Source organism: Esox lucius, chromosome 13, assembly GCF_011004845.1.
Source record: "Esox lucius isolate fEsoLuc1 chromosome 13, fEsoLuc1.pri, whole genome shotgun sequence".
NCBI classification, from domain to species: Eukaryota; Metazoa; Chordata; class Actinopteri; order Esociformes; family Esocidae; genus Esox; species Esox lucius.
The window spans coordinates 12947767-12968111 of NC_047581.1; the positions used below are offsets into that span (position 1 = coordinate 12947767).

Sequence of the window (20345 nt, forward strand, 5' to 3'; positions counted from 1 at the left end):
ACCCTCCATTATGCCACTATGATGGCCACATTTAGACAACACATCGGCGATCATGCTTAGGATAAAGTCCCACGTTGTTTGAGTAGGTATATAATGAGGACATTGTTATTCCGACTACGTCAATATAACTTACTTACTAGACGCACGCATGGATCGAATGAAGACGTATTAGGCGGGTGTCTTACTGCGCTGCAGATTGTGCTGACAAAAGGTCCAGTAGGACGTTGCAACGTGGAGCTGAAGAGGCAGCGTGCCCGGTCTGGCGTTGGTAGGGAGGAAGAAATATGAAGGTGTGGAGGGGGGGCGGAGGCATTGTTTATGAGCTAAGTGAAGTGGACCATCACGAAAGGAGTCAAGCAAAGGCCAAGTTAGCGATGGAGAGCGCGATTAGGAGAGAGAGAGAGAGAGAGAGAGGGGGGGGATGAAAAAAAGCGGGAGGCAACTACAGCAACATTCCTCAGCAGGACTCAAACCCTATGAGAAACTTTTAGGCAGTAACAGAACACTCACCCAACCCTCTGCCCCCGCGGTGGAAAGAAACATGTTGCAATGGAAAGAATACAACATCAGACCGACCCTTGTTTTGTCTTTGTGGGGTCGGTACTGTAAATGTAGGCAACTTGTGGTTTTGATGTTCGATTCTTTCATCTCCTAATCCCCCCCCCCCCCCCCCCCCCGTTTATACACTCGCCCCAATCAATTCGTTTGACCCTGTCCCCAATATCCAGGATCTGAACCACACACTTGGCAAACCACATTTCAAACAGTTGTGCCAATCAGCTCAGCTTTCCTCGGCCACCCGGTGCTTCCACGCCCACGCTGGCGCGCGCGTGCACCCTCCCCACACACATTCTGCCCGCTCACTCACAGTTTTCAACCTTGAGTTATCTGCCTTCCAGTCCATCGTTCTGCCTCGACGAGAGCCGCATCGCCGCCGAAAAGCGTCGCTTCCTAGACGTTGGCTTACCTGTGAATAAAGGTGAAAGGTCTAACGGCATCAGCCGAGGCTGACTCCACTGATAATGACGTGAATTGGCCCGCAAATGAGTCCATCTGGTTTGATTTGGAGTTTATTGACGCAGGAGCGTCACGTCTCCCTCAGACCAGCCACCCCCCCCCCCCCCATCCCCCCCCCCCCCCCCGCCCGGTCACTCTCCCCCCCCCCCTCAGTGGACCGCCTGACCTCACCGTCTGTGACCGGGGCCGAGCTGTACTACACAACCTGGCAGTGCGCCGTCAGGAGGACCTCGGGACGCCGTAGATCCCACCGTCGGCAGCGGGGGACGGTGAGGGTCTGGTGCTGGCTGTGTGTTGGTCCGACCCGTGTGTACCATGACAGAAATAGAAACGGTGTGACAGTGACAGCTCACCGGTCAACGCCGTGCGTTAGGTAAACATCTGACGCAATCATGCAACAATTTCCGTAATCTCCTAAAATAAAGGGGCATTAATGTAATCACAGCAGCGTAATGACCCTTTAACCTTTGTTCAGTTTAGTCTCAAATTTGACTGGTTCCACTCTAACAGGTCCAGACCTGTTGGCAAGAGCCACAGATCTCCAATCTCAGAACCTGTGCAGTCCAATCGGGTTCTGTGTGTTTGCACAGCTTGCAGATCAACATGTCTATTATGACCTCAGAGCAAATCAAACTGCAGAAAACCGCACTGGTTTAGAGTGTGGATGAATGCGTCTTGTCCCATAAACGTATTACTAGTATGCCTTTAGACTGTGGACATGCCCCATGGGAGGGATCCATAAAGTAAATAGGAAATAAATGTGGTCCTCAGCTCCACGCATCCTGCTCCACTGGCTCTGTGGCAGTGTCAGGGAGGCTACCTGCATTGGGGCTGAGTGGGACTAGTCTTTAAATAGTCCTTGAATTCCCTCAATATTATTATCTACCTCTGTTGATAGGAATGGAACAAGGCTTAACCTCGGCTATTATGTATTGTAATGTGATGCCCTTTATGACTAATAGGGGTGGTTAGAGGGCAAAAAGCAAGCATGATATGGTAATGGAAATAGATTGTGACAAACCAAAACTGTTAGAGTTACTGGGATAGAGCTGAAAAATGGAAAAGAAACCTGTGCCTAATCTAAATTCATGTGTTAATTACTGTTAGTGTTTTTGTATCTACTGATGCAGCACTCTGCAGGTCTTTGTCTTACACAATTTGAATTTTTATCTCATTATCTCAAACGCAGATAGCAGGTATTCACACACACACACCAACACGCACATCTCTTGTCCTTGAGTGAGAGAGGGAGATAAATAAAGAGAGAGAGAGCGCGTGGGTGCGTGCGTATGTGTGTGTGTGTGAGCATGCGTCTGTGTGTGCGCCTGCTCTTCTTTTCACCCCCACTGCTCTAATTAAGCAGAGACTTTTGTTATATAAACAAGCGGTAGGTTGGGTAGGTAGATATCTGGTTTAACATATTCATGTGGTGAAGAGCAGACGAACAGTGCTGCTAGGAGGGAGACCTCCATATTCCAGTGGGTGAGCTCTCGTCGTGTCACAGGTCTAACACTGAGAGGGAGGTATTGGTATGAAGAGGCAGCTCATATTCCACAGGACAGCCAACTATCACCCCTCCTTCACAATAATGAACAGAACATTCTCTCTAGCTCTATTCCTGGATGCTCTGGTCCCAGCACATTGCTAGACACTATTATACATTTTAATAGATCGCTAAATTCATCCATGTTTGGAGAGGTTTAGGGGGCGGAGAAGAGGTTTCGAGCTGGTTCGTCCAGTTGGTCTACCTGCTAATGTAGGCTAATATAGTAAGAGGGCCCTTGAATAACATTTGACCCGTTCAGGAAGCTCAGCAACCACTCTGTCTTAACCTGACCTTGACTGCAATGGCGTGTTCTGTCCAAACCATGCAGTCCCCATTTCTCAGATAAATAGTTAACCAATACCTTAATACTTTATCATTGTATTAATTATGCAATTAATTTTATAATGATTTGATTTACGAAAATACATTTTGTGGAAGTTAACAGAAGCACAAAGACCCAATCATGTTAACTTTGTGTAATTCTGTCTCTAAATCACGTCTACAACTGGCAAAGCCATCGCACCAAATACACTTGTCATTCTGATTCTGACAAAAAGAACCAGTCAGACAAACGATCACAAGCAGACAATCTTTCAGAGTGGCACATTCATCTCCGCTGTCATCGTCCCAGCATGAAGCGAATGTGGCCCCTGCGTCTACAGTATGGGCAGCTAGAATGATGCCACTTAACAACGTCGAACGCCTGCTCGGATTTGGCTGGGTCTTTGAAAAAAGCGTGTATAGCACAAGACAAAATAGGAGGGGAAGGCAAAAATCTATAAAAGCAATCTACGCCAAAGGGGTCCCCAATTTTCTCCAAACCGCTCCACCCCCTGGGCAGACGGGGAAACAATAGGGGGCATCAATACCTCCGATTGGGGGAACATAGGTGGGGTGGAGACAGCGGGACACAAAGTACAAGTGGGTCACCTCTCCACCAGACATTAAATGGGCCCCGATCGTTTGCATCAATTCAATCCAGTGGGAGACGGAGGACAGGTTGGGGTAGGGAAGCCATTAAGTACTCTCTGGAATAAAAGGCAGGCAGTCACAGGTTGAAGAGAGGGGTGTTGATGTTTAAGTCTAGGAACGGATAAGGACACGGGTAGGTATAGGTGTTTTCAATTACCAGCAAATTCAGAGCAATTTCATTCTTTTTCTCCTCAGCCCCCCCCCTGTGAGAGAGACGGGAGGCTCACTCAAAGAGGTGGGAAGATCTGCACCTGTTGTTCGGTTGCTTCTGGGTGGTGCGGGGGCTTGGTGTTGGGGAGGGCGAGGAAAAGTATAGAGGGGTTGTTTTTTAATTCCGTTATTTTGTTTTACCTTTCTCGGAAAGACGTTGTTGATGAGAAACTTCCTGAACGCCAGAGCTGTATGTACAAACTCCTTGCATTACATGTAACAGACAAGTTGAATCAGATAGAGATCAGATAGAGCAAAACATTTTGTGTTTCTGGTTTCTCCGTCAAATGTAGCATGTAGACTTCACTTGAGGAACCTTCAATCTAAAGCCTCCAAGTTCCAGACTCTTTGTTCATTTTCACCACAGATCAAGACTCTTGTTTTCCAGTTTCTTTGTTCTTCTTTCCTGTTCCTATCTCGTCAGGGAGTCATTCTTTGCGGTGAATGACAGGGTGAGTTGTGGAGATACTATTTGTGTTGTCTTTGTTCGTTGTTTCTATTCATTGTGCTGCTACTACAGCTTCCTGTTGCTTGATATTCTTATGTTGATAATGACAGTCATGTGAAACTCTAAATCAATTTGGGTTCCAGAAAGGGCCTGGTGAATTCTCCTGGAGAATCGACATGTAGTCAAATGATAGTGATCCACATCCAGGGGCCAGACCTATTCATCTGTTCTAACGTGTGGTGGAGGTGGAGTGGGGATGCTGCTGTTGAGAAAGCTCTGAAAACATCTCAGCAGTCAGAGACTGACTTCTTATCAGTGAGAAGAGTACCTTTTCATATGCCAACACATGTACTACTTACTTTTTTATTTTTTACATAGCCCTCCCTCCCTCCACACACACACACACACACACACACACAATTTATGTGTTGAAACAAACAGGAATAAAAGGTGACAATCTGTACTTTTGCCTCATTAATCTTTCAATCATATTTTCATAGTGTGCGCATTGAGAGTGCCACAAAATAACCATTCTGACTTTATTGTCCCAATATATATGGAGGGCACTGTTTGAACAAAATGTGCTGTTTTTAGAAGGTTAATATGATTGAGTGAATATAACCCTAACCCTCAAAAGCTGACATGCTTTACTTTAACCCTATAATATCTAATCCAACGTGCTGGAGCACAGACCTAAAACCTGAAAACGTGTGTTTATGTCCAGATACTTATGGACTGTACTGGATCTTAAGATAGCTGGGGGGAGTAACCACATAACCCTTCAACAGTGTGTGGAGAGGACACCTAGATACTCTTTAAAAGGTAGTTCTAAAGCTATCCCGGAAAAAACGGTAAAATTATGTAAATAATATAATAAACGTGTGTATTGTGATCAGCTTGTCAAATAAAACTGTCAGAGTTTGGTTGGTTTCATTTGGTTAAACTTGTTACTTCCCCTTGCTGCGAATGAACCAACTTCAAAGGATTCTGAAGCCTTCAGTAAAACTACACAGGAAGTCACCCTCTGCAGATGTTACCACATGAACATATGAGAGACCTGATAGCAGGTACAATCTCCGATGTCACTTCCCCTGGACCACAACTTCTCTATGAGGAGCGGAAAACCGCTAGAATATGATAACACTCTCTGATTTTAACATAAATATGCATTTTCCTCACAGTTCAGCAGATTGCTGCTACTTGATTAATAGTGTTGAAGATTTTTTTTTTTTTTATCTCTTTACTGTTTCTCACATTCATATTCCATCTTTATGTGGGGGAGGAGGAAGGATCTTGTGCTTTTTCCTATCTCCTTCCCAACATAGTGCCAGATGGGAAAACACAGAGCCGCTTACAGTGTCACTTAAGCATGTCTTTGTCCTTGCATATAAATCAATGAGTGAACAGGAGTCAATTTCATTTCTGGTGCATTTGATTTGTCCCCAAGTGCTTCCTCAGATTAAAGTGAAAATGGTTGATAGTTAACACTCACAGGCATGTATGTCTCAACACAAGTGTGTCAACATGAGTGTGTTAACATGACGGTGTCAACATGAGTGTGTTAACAATACACTGTCCCAAGAAAAACAATGACTTCCTCTCTTGATTGCAATATGGGCTTTATAAAATAAATGTGACTGATGAGAAAGAAAAAAAGATATCCTGAAACTCATATTGCTTTACAATGTCTTACAGATAAATTACTGATTCCCGGTTGCTGGTGTCAGAATTACATAAAATAGAGAGGATAAATGAAACAATAAACTGGTCTTTGTTATTTAAATTGTCCTTAAAAAACATACAGCATTGCAACAACAGAATTTGAAGTTCAGGAAATGACTCCAACTCACAAGTGGAAGATCTGTTTAGTGACACACCACTGCCCTCTAGTGGAAGTATCAGTTTTTACATGTGACTAAATCTCTTACTCCCCCAGTCAGAAGCATTAATTTCATACAAGCCAGAGTATAGTGAATGATAACAATGGTTAATTAAGTAGAAAGCCTTGAGCAGCACAAACCTCCTTATTGACACCACAGATATTTGCTTTATTAATGGATTTGGTGTTCAAAATCTGCAATGTAGAGATGCTTGTGTGGCCCATAGAAACAACATTCTGCTGGTTGCATGCATTTCAAGTGATACTGAATCAAGTGATCAACATTTTGTTCCTCTAAAGAAACGTTCACATTTCCCTATCTACGACTTGTTTTCCAAGACAACCTCGGTTGCATACAAGTTCCACATGTCCTGCTGTGTTCACTTACCTCATCAGTATCTGCAGTAATGCTGCAGTCATCTGGGTATGACATGGGATAGGATAAACATTCCCATATATGTTTGATTAATGTATAACCTAACATCATTATATTATTAAAAAATATCTAAAAAGATCTGGGAAATCAGAGGCTGTGATCTAGATAAATGTAGAAGGACAATATTTAAACAATGGGTGAGAGATTTAATAATCTACCCAAGAGCCATTTTGACTTTAAACTGGTCAAACTGTTACTTAGAGAGGTTTAATGTTGTATTATTAAACCTCATCGTTTGCCCATCAATTTAACTTTTCTGAATAAAATGAAATTTTTTGAGCACATATAGAGTACAGTAGGCAGCATCAAAGGTACTGCAAAATGAAGTATATCATGATTTTTCCATGAGGAGAAAGCCATTTTGCTCTCCAAAGTGAGAGATCATAGCAGATCATTATTCAGTTATAAGTAACTATTATGTGTAGTATGGTACAGCTATTATCATTCGGTTTATGTCCAGATCATTTAGAAAAGTTATGTAGATCATCAATGACTGTAATGTTCCAAAGAAGGGTAGACCCAAACGGAGGTGGAGAGAAACAGGAGGGTTTTAATGAGCACTGCTCTTAAATCAAAAGTAAACACAACAAAACGCCTCAACACGACATGAGCAAAACAACACAGCAAGTCTCTTCTGCTGTGATACAGCACATGGGTAACGAAACATTCGATAATTTAACAAAGGACACCGAACCCAGAACTGAAGGAGTAAATACAGTGGGGAGAACAAGTATTTGATACACTGCCGATTTTGCAGGTTTTCCCCACTTACAAAGCATTTTATCATAGGTACTCTTCAACTGTGAGTGACGGAATCCAAAAAATCACATTGTATGATTTTTTTAATATTAATTTGCATTTTATTGCATGACATAAGTATTTGATACATCAGAACTTAATATTTGGTACAGAAACCTTTGTTTGCACACACTGCAGCAGGGATTTTGGCCCACTCCTCCATACAGACCTTCTCCAGATCCTTCAGGTTTCGGGGCTGTCGTTGGGCAATACAGACTTTCAGCTCCCTCCAAAGATTTTCTATTGGGTTCAGGTCTGGAGACTGGCTAGGCCACTCCAGGACCTTGAGATGCTTCTTACAAAGTCATTCCTTAGTTGCCCTGGCTGTGTGTCTCGGGTCGTTGTCATGCTGGAAGACCCAGCCACGACCCATCTTCAATGCTCTTACTGAGGGAAGGAGGTTGTTGGCCAAAATCTCGCGATACATGGCCCCATCCATTCTCCCCTCAATACGGTGCAGTCGTCCTGTCCCCTTTGCAGAAAAGCATCCCCAAAGAATGATGTTTCCACCTCCATGCTTCATGGTTGGGATGGTGTTCTTGGAGTTGTACTCATCCTTCTTCTTCCTCCAAACACGGCGAGTGGAGTTTAGACCAAAAAGCTCTATTTTTGTCTCATCAGACTACATGACCTTCTTCCATTCCTCCTCTGGGTCATCCAGATGGTCATTGGCAAATTTCAGACGGGCCTGGACATGCGCTGGCTTTAGCAGGGGGACCTTGCGTGCGCTGCAGGATTTTAATCCATGACAGCGTAATGTGTTACTAATGGTTTTCTTTGAGGCTGTGGTCCCAGCTCTCTTCACGAGGTGAGATCTTGCATGGAGCCCCACACCGAGGGAGATCTTGAACTTTTTCCATTTTCTAATAATTGAGCCAACAGTTGTTGCCTTCTCACCAAGCTGCTTGCCTATTGTCCTGTAGCCCATCCCAGCCTTGTGCAGGTCTACAATTTTATCCCTAATGTCCTTACCCAGCTCTCTGGTCTTGGCCATTTTGGAGATGTTGGAGTCTGTTTCATTGAGTGTGTGGACATGTGTCTTTTATACAGGTAATGAGTTCAAACAGGTGCAATTAATACAGGTAATGAGTGGAGAACAGGAGGGCTACTTAAAGAAAAACTAACAGGTCTGTGAGAGCCATTATTACTGGTTGGTAGGTGATCAAATTATTAAAAAATCATACAATGTGATTTTCTGGATATTTGTTTTATATTCCGTCTCTCACAGTTGAAGTGTACCTATGATAAAAATTAAAGACCACTACATGTAGGAAAACCTGCAAGATTGGCAGTGTATCAAATACTTGTTCTCCCCACTGTATACAGGTAACAATGATGGAGACAGGTGTGTGCCGCATGATCCAAAGAAAAACTAGAACCAGACATGGAGGATTCTGCTTGCAGCCTGTGTCTGCCATTGCTTGTCAGAGTCTAAATAATGGAGTTTCTTTGTGAAGCCGATGGAAGTCAGGGTGGGAGGGTGCTGCTTTTCCATTTTTCAGCAGAAGCCATTGCACCTTTTGTTGGCCAATAGAAATGTATTCTTTTATGATGAGCTTTTGTGTACACCCAAATAATTTCTGGTGAGTAGATCTTGTGAAACATTATCATTCCACTATAAATGCAGAAACAGTATATTATACACACGTTCTGATATCCCATAGCAAAAAATTCAGCATTTAGCCATTAAATCCACTGGATAAGAGAATCCCTAAGATTAAGAAATTATAGGCAATTATATAATATCTATTCATACTTTATCAAAGGCCTTTTCAAATCAGCAATGAATTTCGGTTATGAATAACTTTCATGCTTCATTGTGTTCTATGGCTTCAAAGAATTTACTTAAACTATCTATGATCTGTGTTTTTTTTAGATCCAGATTAATAATATATTATTATTCTATGTTCTATGGATTTTGCCAGGTTTTATAAATCACAACATCGGGCCTCCAATTTCTAATGGACTAAATCTTTATATTAGCAGTCTGGGTTCTATTTCAGAAATAATGAAATCAAACCCTTCTGCTGAGTATCTGCTGCTCCTCTGTAATTTCTCTGTCACATGAGCATTTCTGAACCTGTAATTTACACCATCCTTAGGGACCTAGTAGTTTCAGTAATCATTGTTTATTAGAGGTAGCAGAGAGTGAAAAGAGAATGTGGTTCATCTTCTTCTTTTCGGTGAAACATGGATGCTTTTGTAATGGGGTTCTCTGTATTATTTTTGGTAGCACTTTAATGATATTTTAAATATAATATGCATTACGATTGAGCTTTCTTTTTTGTTTTCTTCCATCTGTGGCCTCCATTTTATAGTTTTACTTCCAATTCACCCGCAGTGTGTGTTTGTCCCCAAACACCTCACTAGGCAAAGCTCAATCTATGCCATTTCTGTGAGCAGCAATATGTGCATGGATGTTCATTTCCAAACTCTGTGTGCATTGCAGATGTTGATCACAAATCTCTGAATTACAATCCCACAAAGAAACATCATAAAGAAGATGTTTCTCATGACGAGCTTCCTGGAGACCTATTTCCAGAACTAAAACTATATATACATAAAAGTCTTCATAAAGTAGGACAACATAATTGAGGCATCGCTGTTTTGATGAATGCAAAATCCTAAAATAGACCGGGTAATGGTTTTCAAACGTTTTTCTGAAAGTCTCAGTGGCATTTTAAACCTATCAGTTGTCTCATCTCTTTTGTCCTGCCCCATCTCTGTCTGTTTTCACCGTTCGGGATCTTGTAGAATGTTCCAGTTAACTGTTTCTCCGCTAAGCCTCATTCACACACTGTGGCCTATATTTAACTCCGCTTGTGTTGGAATGGGGATGTGTCGGAGGGTTGATGATTGTACATGCGAGACAGGAGTTCTGTATCAGTTACCAACAAGGCCTCTAAAATTAGCCACGGTGAAGCCATGAAGGGGCAGACTGTTGCTGACTTACTCCTACAGGACCCCAGACTGCTCTTGGTCCGCTGTTTTCCCTCACCTGCTCCTCAGTTTTCTTTGTGTGCGTGTTATTTTGTGTGTGTGTCTTGGTAGCACTGTTTTGTGGGAAAGGAATGGGTGAGTTGTAAATACTTGCTTTGTTGATTGTTGGTGTTTATAATTGGACATGGAAACATTTTTGGTTGCCATTTACGGTTATGGTAACCAAATATTGTAATGTAACGTACACTCTAACAAATACGATAACAGTGAATTGCACAAATGTTATTAACGCACACAGAAAAAGACAATTCAGAAATTTGTGTTTATTAAAATGAAAGCTCATCATGATAATGGTTTGGTCGTTTCAGCATCAACACTCCAGACGTTTATAGTTTCTTTGTGATTTCAGGTGACTGTATCTGTAATCCACTATGAGGGATTGACATTTTTGAGAGGACGGCTGATAGCTACTTGACAGAGCGACAGTTTATCTGTGACGAGACCAAGGCTCTAATGGAACTCACAGCCTTGTGATCTGCAACGGGGAGTCAATTGTCAGCGGCGATGGGTCAATCCGAGGGTCAGGAAAGCAGATGTGGTATTAACAGCCCTGACCCCCTGGTACGAGAAGCCTATCTGATGCTCCATGACTATATCGACTATGTGACCACTGGCCCTGATGGTCAAATAGGCCCACCTCCAACTGCCACTGCCGCAGCCCTGCGCCACGCTGGGGATGAGCTGCTTACCAGGTTCCCCATCTTCTTCATGCGCTGGCCACGTGTGTTCCAGGACGTGACCGAGGTCTCCGCCTGCCCCATGCTCACTGCCATTTTGGACGAGCACTTTGCACCCACCACCAGCGGGGGGCGCCGACGAGACCTGGCCTGGAGCGCAGTACTGTCTGTGTATGTGCTGGCTGGCCAGATGGCCCTGCACTGCCAAGAGAAGGGCATGGAGAGAATCCTGCCCCAGCTTAAGGAGTGCGTGGGGGGTTATGTGGAGAGGGTCATCTGTCCGGAGATTAGGGAAAAGGGTGGATGGGTAAGTGAAATGGTTGAGGTTCTTGACTGCTAGCATGGGAGTGACTAGGCAACAGTTTAACATTTGGTTGGGTTGTACTATGAATGTGTTTAACTCCTAGGATCTAATGGTGTTTTGTGCTGCTGGCAGACAGGTTTTGTGTCCCGCTTTGGCCCAAAGCAGGACTTGGAGAGCCAGGTGAAGAAGGTGTGTTGCTGGACTCTACTGCTATTAATCACCAGTATCCTATTTTATGTTGTTTGGAAAAGAAGAACTTCTTAAAACATCCCTTACATTGTCACTGTAATCATAGCTCCAAAAGTCTGCTCGTTTAATAAATATTTTCCTAAGGCATATCTTCCAAATATATCTGAATGTCTCACTATTTCCTATTTTAAACCTTTGCGTTGTGCTTTAGTTTTGTAACGATAACTTCAACTATTCAAAGCATACATTCAGTGTGTGAAACTACATTCATGAGTCATGATCTACCAGTGGGATAAATCCTGTAATTTCTAAACATAAGATGTTGCTGGGCAGAATGAAGCAAATATATGAGGAATATACAGGACTTATATATGTGAACATATTGTATACAGGACATTGTTCTAAACAACAACATTGAGTTTAATAGTTTCAATGCTCAACATACAATAGGTTCATAGAATGAACTGGCCAGCTTGCTTACAATATAATCCTATCTGCTGCACAGAGAAGCTTTTCACTTAGCATGCCTATAGGAATTAGACTAACTGAAACTGCTTAGCAGGTTAATTATTTTAAGATAAACCCATGCCACTGCTATGTAATGGTGACAGTATGGTCATATTCCAATATTACTCTTATAGCTTTAACAGCCAGCCAAGCTAATTCATGTGTATACTAAGATAAGTGATTCCAAAAGATTGCGTTATATGAATGTTCCAATAAACTAAAACTATTAACCTTTCCAATGCATTAAGAGACCAAGTAGACTGAATGACTAAATTGCCTATAATTGAAGCAGTAGATATACCATGAGGGTAGTGGAGCTTGCTAATCCATATAAAAAAAAAACCTAGCACTACCTCAGTGAGATAGCACCTGACTGCTCAAGAACAATGGTGTATTCATATCAGTAAGTGTTCAGGAATGCAATTTTTTGCACAAGCAACTCTGTAAATATAAAAACGTCTTTCACCGGATGTTATTGCCACCCAAAAATAACTATTGCTTGGTTAAAGAACTGGTGGCCAGGAGAATGGATTTTTATGTTATAGTATTGTTTATTGAATAATGGCTATAATGAAACCAAGGGATGAAGCACTTTAAACAAAAGACATTTTATTGACGTTTCTGTACAGACAAAAAAAAAAAAAAAAAAAAGACAGGAATAGCAGAGGTGACAAAACAAAAAGGACAGATAATGGAACACTGGAAAGGTTGACACTGACATGTCAGTGAATTACAGCTCGGAAAGCACAACTACACATTTAAGCCAGCTCCTCCTCTCCCTCCTCTTCAAACTCGCCCTCCTCCTCTGCTGTGGCATCCTGGTACTGCTGGTACTCGGACACCAGGTCGTTCATGTTGCTCTCCGCCTCGGTGAACTCCATCTCGTCCATACCCTCTCCGGTGTACCAGTGGAGGAAGGCCTTACGCCGGAACATGGCGGTGAACTGCTCGGAGATGCGCTTGAACAGCTCTTGGATGGCTGTGCTGTTGCCGATGAAGGTGGCGGCCATCTTGAGGCCACGGGGAGGAATGTCACAGACAGCGGTCTTCACGTTGTTGGGGATCCACTCCACAAAGTAGCTGCTGTTCTTGTTCTGCACGTTCAGCATCTGCTCATCCACCTCCTTCATGGACATGCGCCCGCGGAAGATGGCAGCCACGGTGAGGTAGCGACCGTGGCGGGGGTCGCAGGCGGCCATCATGTTCTTGGCATCGAACATCTGTTGGGTGAGCTCGGGTACGGTGAGGGAACGGTACTGCTGGCTCCCTCTGCTGGTGAGGGGGGCGAAGCCGGGCATGAAGAAGTGGAGACGGGGGAATGGCACCATGTTGACGGCCAGTTTGCGGAGGTCGGCGTTCAGTTGGCCGGGGAATCGCAGGCACGTGGTGACGCCGCTCATTGTGGCCGATACCAGGTGGTTGAGGTCGCCGTAGGATGGAGTTGTGAGTTTGAGAGTACGGAAGCAGATGTCGTAGAGGGCCTCGTTGTCAATGCAGAAGGTCTCGTCTGTGTTCTCTACGAGCTGGTGGACCGAGAGGGTGGCGTTGTAAGGCTCTACCACAGTGTCTGATACTTTCGGGGAGGGCACCACGCTAAATGTGTTCATGATGCGGTCGGGGTACTCTTCGCGGATCTTGCTGATGAGCAGGGTGCCCATGCCGGAGCCAGTGCCTCCTCCCAGGGAGTGGGTCAGCTGGAAGCCCTGCAGGCAGTCACAGCTCTCAGCCTCCTTCCTCACAACATCCAGGACTGAGTCCACCAGCTCAGCTCCCTCTGTGTAGTGGCCCTTGGCCCAGTTGTTTCCAGCACCACTCTGGCCTGCAAAACATGATCAAAGATTAATTGTAAAAAATTTAATAAAAATAAATAAAGGAAAAAATCTTACAATTTTATGAATGATTAAAATACTCTAGACAGTGGGGAAATAAGCGAAGGACCTACCGAACACGAAGTTGTCTGGTCTGAAGATCTGGCCAAAGGGTCCGGATCTCACAGAGTCCATGGTCCCTGGCTCCAAGTCCACCAGAACTGCACGGGGCACGTATTTACCACCTACCAGCAGGAAACAGGGCAATGTCAGAACCACACATTTATTCAGTTGAGAAGTTTAAGAAATGCAATTAATGAGGTTTTAAATTGGACAAACAACTTACCTGAGGCTTCATTGTAGTAGACATTGATCCTGTCAAGCTGAAGGTCACTGTCCCCATGGTATGTGCCAGTTGGGTCAATGCCATGCTCGTCACTGATCACCTCCCAGAACTGCAAAAGCACAATCCATAAGATAAGATGAAACGCTAGTCATACTGGGACCCATTATTCTAACTGATGGCAACAAGCAACACACTGGAATATGCCATTACATTGTTTAAATATTCCTAAATCACAATAGCTCAAATCCATTTTATTCCATGGCCTATTAGATGCATTTATAGATTACAGTAGATATCGAATGAACATCTCCCTCCAGTAGGATTCCCCGCGCGCGGCATGACCTCTGATTGGCTAAAATCCATCAGCTACGGTTTTGAAATGTATAATTACGTCACTTGCAACAGTACCGCCCATATCCGCCAGAAAACCGGGCGCGGTGCGCGCTCAATGAATCCAAAATGTAGGCCACAATGCAGGATGACCAAATGTCCTTATTCATTTTTCGGGAAGTAATTCTTTTATTTTACAATTATTTCCGAAATATAATCACGGCTAAATAAATAATATACAATATGCACATATTAGCTTACTTCGCATTTTAGCTTACTTCCCCTTTTGCGCATTGCAGTAGCCAAAATCGAGTAGCAATTATGGTAATCCATAGGCCTACCCACAGATATTTAAACTATAATTATTTTTAATAAATGACCGCATACACATCCGCATGTCTATTGTCTTATTCGCAAGTACACTTCAAACTATTTCCAGACAAAATAAACTGCTCAAATAAAAAAGATGGCATACATAAGTGTAGACAATTAGAAAAGACCAACGCCCTTCTTGAATTCTCCTCCGACCAAAAATAAAACGTGTATGCAACTACGGTTAAGAACTTAATTTACAGTAACTTCCATAAATACAGTCCTTTGGGTGTGGTTAACAGGACACGCACACAAAGAAACGGCGATTTTACGCAGGAGTATTTAGTAAACGAATTCCATGAAAACAAATAAATATAAATAATACAAACCTTAGCGCCGATCTGGTTTCCACACTGTCCAGCCTGAAGGTGCACGATTTCCCTCATTTTTACTTTAAAGACAGAACAACTCCTTCACAATTAAAAACCACTGCTTTCCTTTCCGAGACTGCGAGTAAAGAATGGACTCATGGCTTTATAACTGGGATTTTCTGCCCGCCCCCTGTGTGCAACGGCACACCAACTAAAATATCTATTGGCTAATATTTCTCCAGACCCAGTAATTGACAAGCTTTTAGACCAATTATATTCACATTTAATGATTTCCATTGGCCTCCGGGTCTGGCAATCAAATTGAAAGCAAACGTATGATTGTCACATTATCTTGAAGATGTGTCCTAGTTTTTACAGCCGGCAACATATCTCCTTTTAAACTATATTCTTAAAAGTATTTGATTCAATAACCTCACATATATCATTACTTGGAAAGGTACCAGCGGAGTAAAAAAATAATACCCAAAACAAATTCAACCGTTTACTCGTTAGACGACATTAGCAACAATAACCAGACCAATTCTTTCCAAGTCCACGTGGCTCATTGTTACTTTACCATTACGGCAAAATTATTTCGGCTTCGTGTGGGTGAAATAACTTTCGTCTTCCGTTTGGCTTACATTTTGTTTAAGTAATTGTGTACTATCAGGCATCACATTTGATGCACACTGTGAAGAATTGGTTCTAATGTCTCCAAGAGAATTGTTATTTTCCTATCTTAGACAATCATATAAACAAAAAACACCAGGGGCTATAACCTATGGTATCATCCGGAAACGTTCGATTATTTGGATAATAGTTACATACAATAATTTATATGCCTAATTCTCAGTATTGTTGTTACATACTTCTGATAATGGGCGACTCCCTTTTGCGCATTGTGAAACATGGCGGCCTGGGTTGTGTCAGGTGGTGCGACAGACAGATGGTTGGTTGGTTGGCTGGCTGCTCCTTTTCGCGTTTATGTAGCCTACTGTGAAGTAAACCATGTCTGATCACGTATTTTGTCAATGTATAACAATTTGGCCTTAGTATGGATATCTGAGCATATGCTGGTGATAGACAAACAGCCCATTAAAAGGTTTAATTTGACACAGGAACCGTGTTTATGGTTGCATTCTCAATCTCGATGTATGTATATGTATGTGAAACAACACATGCTGCAATGAAACTGCAAAATTCCAGTTGAGCATGAGACGGAGGTTGGGCTGTTGAACTCAACTCCCCAGAGACAGACACAGAAGGATGACCAGAACTGAAGAAGGTACCGCAGCAGCAGAAAAAATTGATGGAGAGAAAAGAGACTGACAGAAAGAGACAGAAGAAAAGAGAAAGGGCTGGGGCGCAAAAGCTGTGCATGGCTGTTATAAACTGAATCAGTGCTGGAATGAGAGCAGAGGGCTTATTAATAGTTAATCTGTGTGCCAGGAGGAGAATTTATCCATGAGCCAGCGCCTAACCTACTGTATGGGCACAGCACCATATAGTTCAGTTGCTGCATATTTTAGGTAAGACACAGCTTCTCAGTTAGCAAATATTTCTATTGAGTATACCTTTATGGGGGACCTAAAGGGGTTACTATTTCTTGCAGATTATCAAGGCCCACTCAGCTCATTTTTTATGTACAGTAGATAACGCTAGAGAAGCAAGAGCTCTTTTAGCTGAGTGAATAGCTATACTCAAACAAAGGACCTAGTTTAAATCTCATTACAGCACAGTCCATTCTCACAGCGTAGGCTGCCTTTACAGGGACATTGCTACTGTGCTCACTCCAGAACTGGGTCATCATACAGTGTACTCTCAGTTTGACACAGCAAACAATGACATTCCCTGTGGTAAGCTTCTCAACTGGTGGGTCGTGCCCTAGGTTTGGGTCAAAGATTAGATTAGATTCAACTTTATTTTCATTGAACAAGTAAAAGAACAGTACAACAAAATGCAGTTAGCATCTAACCAGAAGTGCAAAGAAGGTTTTGAATTGATCATAACCAAGAAAAAATTTAATACTTTAAAGTTTTTAAATAAATTATGAAAACTAGGATAGCTCCAGGATAATTTAAAACAAGTAATACCAGGTAGATGAATTCACAAAGGTGTTAACCAACCAAAATGCTAATTTAAATCAATCAAATCAAGTAGAAAATAAAATAATACAATTTGGCACCCTCATTTTGCCACGATAACAGCACTGAGTCTTTTCATATTTAGTCAGATACAGTGGGGGGAACATATAACAAGGGATCTGTTCATCCATGCAGAATTTCTTCAGATTCTTCATTCTTTGGTCCTTGCTTCTCAGTGCTCCTCTTCAACTCACCCTACAGGTTTTCAGTGGGGTTTAGTTTAGGGGAATATAATAGCCATTGCCCTAACATGTCTTTCCATAGCCTTTGAAAGCAGACAATTTACACCACATTTATATCATTTATATCCACTGCAATAATTCACATTTGAGATTAGGTTGTTTTCTGCTAGACCATCCCTCTTTTTATTCTAAACCCATTTCTGGATGTTTGAGGCTGAAACGCTTCTGACCATAGAACTGTCTCTAAAGGTTATGTCCTTAAAGGAGTGGCGGCTTTCTACTGACAACACATCCACATTAAATGTTGACATGTGGGAAGTATCTAAGGGCCGTACTGGAGACTTGCTGATCCCAACCAAGATTCAACCAAGATCAGTAATTCTCTAACTGTGATCCATAGATAATTCTACTGGTCCAATCATCAGTGAGTGTCGCCCATTTGAGAGTCAACGCGTTTGAATGTGTTGTTACCTGCCCTCGCCTCATTTCAGTGTTGAATGTATTGTTACCTGCCCTCGCCTCATTTCAGCGTTGAATGTATTGTTACCTACCCTCGCCTCATTTCAGTGTTGAATGTATTGTTACCTGCCCTCGCCTCATTTCAGTGTTGAATGTATTGTTACCTGCCCTCGCCTCATTTCAGTGTTGAATGTATTGTTACCTACCCTCGCCTCATTTCAGTGTTGAATGTATTGTTACCTACCCTCGCCTCATTTCAGTGTTGAATGTATTGTTACCTGCCCTCGCCTCATTTCAGCTGCCTGTCTGTCCAATAGCCAGTTGCAGAAGGATGGGTTGTAGTTACGGAGTCCTGAGCTTGGTGATGAGACTGAAGGGTGTTATGGCAGTGTGGAGTACTTTTTTAATTTATTTTTTTAAACAAACTTTGTTAGCATTGCTATTTAGTATATCATGTGTCCTCAAAAATGCTACATTGCCAGATACAACCTGGCTTAATTTGGGTTTAGAATCTAAACCAGTCCAGAACCAGGGCTTGAGAGGATACATTCAGTACATAGAATAACAGAGCCTATGCATACTCACAGATTATCCACATTTCTTTTCTTTTCATTTATTTTTCATCTTAAGGAAGCAGTTCTATCTCAATAAGACATAAGATAACATATTGTTCCGCACAAATGATGCACAGGCAATCACTGTCATTTTGGAAATGCTGTATGTCTATGACCAAACATTTAATTCCCCCAAAGTTTGTCAAACATTTATTGTGTTGTCTGAGATATTGGTTAGCAAAACTTATCCCTCAGCTTTTGTGCTTATGAGTCTTTGAGACAAATTGGTTCCTTGTGAAATTGATTGATTTTAGGTTAATCGGCTTGACCTGTATGACCTTTGCAAAGCTAGCATTTTCAATAGCTTGTTATAACCACCATCTGGCAAGTCACAGTAATTTTGTAAAGCCCAGTCTCTTTGGCAAGATACATTATTCACCCAGGTAAAAAATGGGCTAGTGGTGTCGAAGATTTTGTGTGTTAACTACGTATACACACACACACACACGGATGGATAAAGATCCATTGTCACCTTGTTGATTTCATGGTGGGGTACTTTTTATTAAAAGAAGTAGACAGACAAGGGCTGGGTCTTTCTAACTATAGACAGCTCTAAAACAGGAATGGAGGAGTCAGATTTTCTTTTTATCTAGAACCTTTTCATCCTTCTGCAGTTGTAAATTAATTATTCATCTGTTTGGAAGGAAATGGAGTCTGTCTGTATGTTAAGTGATGTGATGTTATGTCAGGCTGCCAAAATGAACGTGTCCAGAAAAAAAAGCCCCTCTGAGTCACAGGAGGGCATTTTCTCTCTTTATATACTTGGATTTGCATAACGGGTCAAACTGTTACCTTGTTATTTGCTTACAGTAGCAAGCAGTTTAAAAATCCCTCTGTAGCTCCCCAGAACATAGATGGTTAGATTGCCTTGACTCAGCGTCTTCTCTCCCCCTGCAGTGGACTACTGCATCCTCTATTCTGCCAGACTGTGTGCAGTGTGTGGTCCATAGCAACATGTTTAGAAGACTATAATTTAGATCTAACAGCGTCTGTATTTAAGATCTCCATTTGCTACAGCCAGAAGCAGTAGCTACTCATCCTGGTGTCCGGACAGAACATAAAACATTACAGAAAAGGACATGAACAAATACAGAACAAATACGGATGATGTTGCAATTCCATTGCTCTATTGAAAAAACATAAAGGTGCAAAATAATAAAGAACAGTATTGACAGTGCCATACTTAGTGTTGAGTGTGAGGAAGAGCTGGTCAGAGCTCACAGTGTAATGGCTGTTTCATGACAAAGAGACCGTGACAATGCAAAAAGGCTCCCCGGCATTATGCAAATGCTAGCTAGAAGACAATGGTTACTGTGTTGTAGTTGACACACCATGCTATTTTAGTGCTGCGTTCAGAGTTTTTCTACAAACGAACCCTGCACATTATCTCAAAATCTAGCAAAATACACTTAGTATCTACAGGGATTGTAAAATACCTGCCACGCCCAGTCTTGCTCAGCTTCAAGAGCCAGCCAGCATGTTGGAATAGGCGGACGGCTTCTTGCTACAAGAAGAGTTCTGCGGGCAATATTTAGTACTTCCACTGAATATCTCATTTTTAACATGTTTCACTGGAGAATAGCAGAAATCAGAGGCGGTCTGGCCTGGCGTGGCTTGTACAGCAGGTTTGTGGATGAGTGTGTGGAATTGGGGTGCGGCTGATGAAACAGGGCAGGTGTTGGACAGGAGCAGCTGTGTCTCCCGCTGATCATGCACAGTACAGGATGCCTGCCTGCTGAGGGAGCCCTGTGTTTCAGAGTCATATCACGTTACATTTGCTATGTTATTTACATTGA

The 20345-nt window shown here is 42.5% G+C and overlaps 2 protein-coding genes and 1 long non-coding RNA gene across 4 annotated transcripts; 2 read left to right on the forward strand and 1 right to left on the reverse strand.

Moving 5' to 3' along the window:
• The first annotated feature begins 3875 nt into the window (after window positions 1-3875).
• LOC105014144 lies at window positions 3876-5116 on the forward strand. The gene is made up of 3 exons (XR_828289.4): window positions 3876-3935; window positions 4113-4197; window positions 4337-5116. It is a non-coding gene; the product is annotated as an uncharacterized LOC105014144 (long non-coding RNA).
• A 5111-nt stretch (window positions 5117-10227) lies between these two features.
• Window positions 10228-11634, forward strand: bcl2l16 (BCL2 like 16). Of its 2 annotated transcripts, none has more exons than XM_010876196.3 (3): window positions 10228-10381; window positions 10656-11290; window positions 11420-11634. In XM_010876196.3, exons 2-3 carry the CDS (start codon window positions 10811-10813, stop codon window positions 11549-11551), a joined length of 612 nt encoding a protein of 203 aa, XP_010874498.1. In that variant the 5' UTR covers window positions 10228-10381; window positions 10656-10810; the 3' UTR covers window positions 11552-11634. The 2 variants fall into 2 exon arrangements, with proteins under 2 accessions (XP_010874498.1, XP_019907950.1); XM_020052391.1 differs by having other exon boundaries at window positions 11424-11511.
• A 941-nt stretch (window positions 11635-12575) lies between these two features.
• On the reverse strand, window positions 12576-15301 carry tubb2b (tubulin, beta 2b). Its single transcript, XM_010876197.5, has 4 exons — window positions 15169-15301; window positions 14138-14246; window positions 13926-14036; window positions 12576-13802 (listed from the first exon to the last, which is right to left on the reverse strand). Exons 1-4 carry the CDS (start codon window positions 15223-15225, stop codon window positions 12742-12744), a joined length of 1338 nt encoding a protein of 445 aa, XP_010874499.2. The 5' UTR covers window positions 15226-15301; the 3' UTR covers window positions 12576-12741.
• Between the last annotated feature and the right edge of the window lie 5044 nt (window positions 15302-20345).

Excerpts from the sequence above, each read along its gene's own strand:
- bcl2l16 (XM_010876196.3), top strand. The coding sequence starts at position 10,811 with ATGGGTCAATCCGAGGGTCAGGAAAGCAGATGTGGTATTAACAGCCCT. Across the intron at positions 11,291-11,419 it reads TTAGGGAAAAGGGTGGATGG|ACAGGTTTTGTGTCCCGCTT; the intron begins GTAAGTGAAATG and ends TGCTGCTGGCAG.
- tubb2b (XM_010876197.5), bottom strand. The coding sequence starts at position 15,225 with ATGAGGGAAATCGTGCACCTTCAGGCTGGACAGTGTGGAAACCAGATC. Across the intron at positions 14,247-15,168 it reads GAAACCAGATCGGCGCTAAG|TTCTGGGAGGTGATCAGTGA; the intron begins GTTTGTATTATT and ends GTGCTTTTGCAG. Across the intron at positions 13,803-13,925 it reads ACCAGACAACTTCGTGTTCG|GCCAGAGTGGTGCTGGAAAC; the intron begins GTAGGTCCTTCG and ends CATGTTTTGCAG.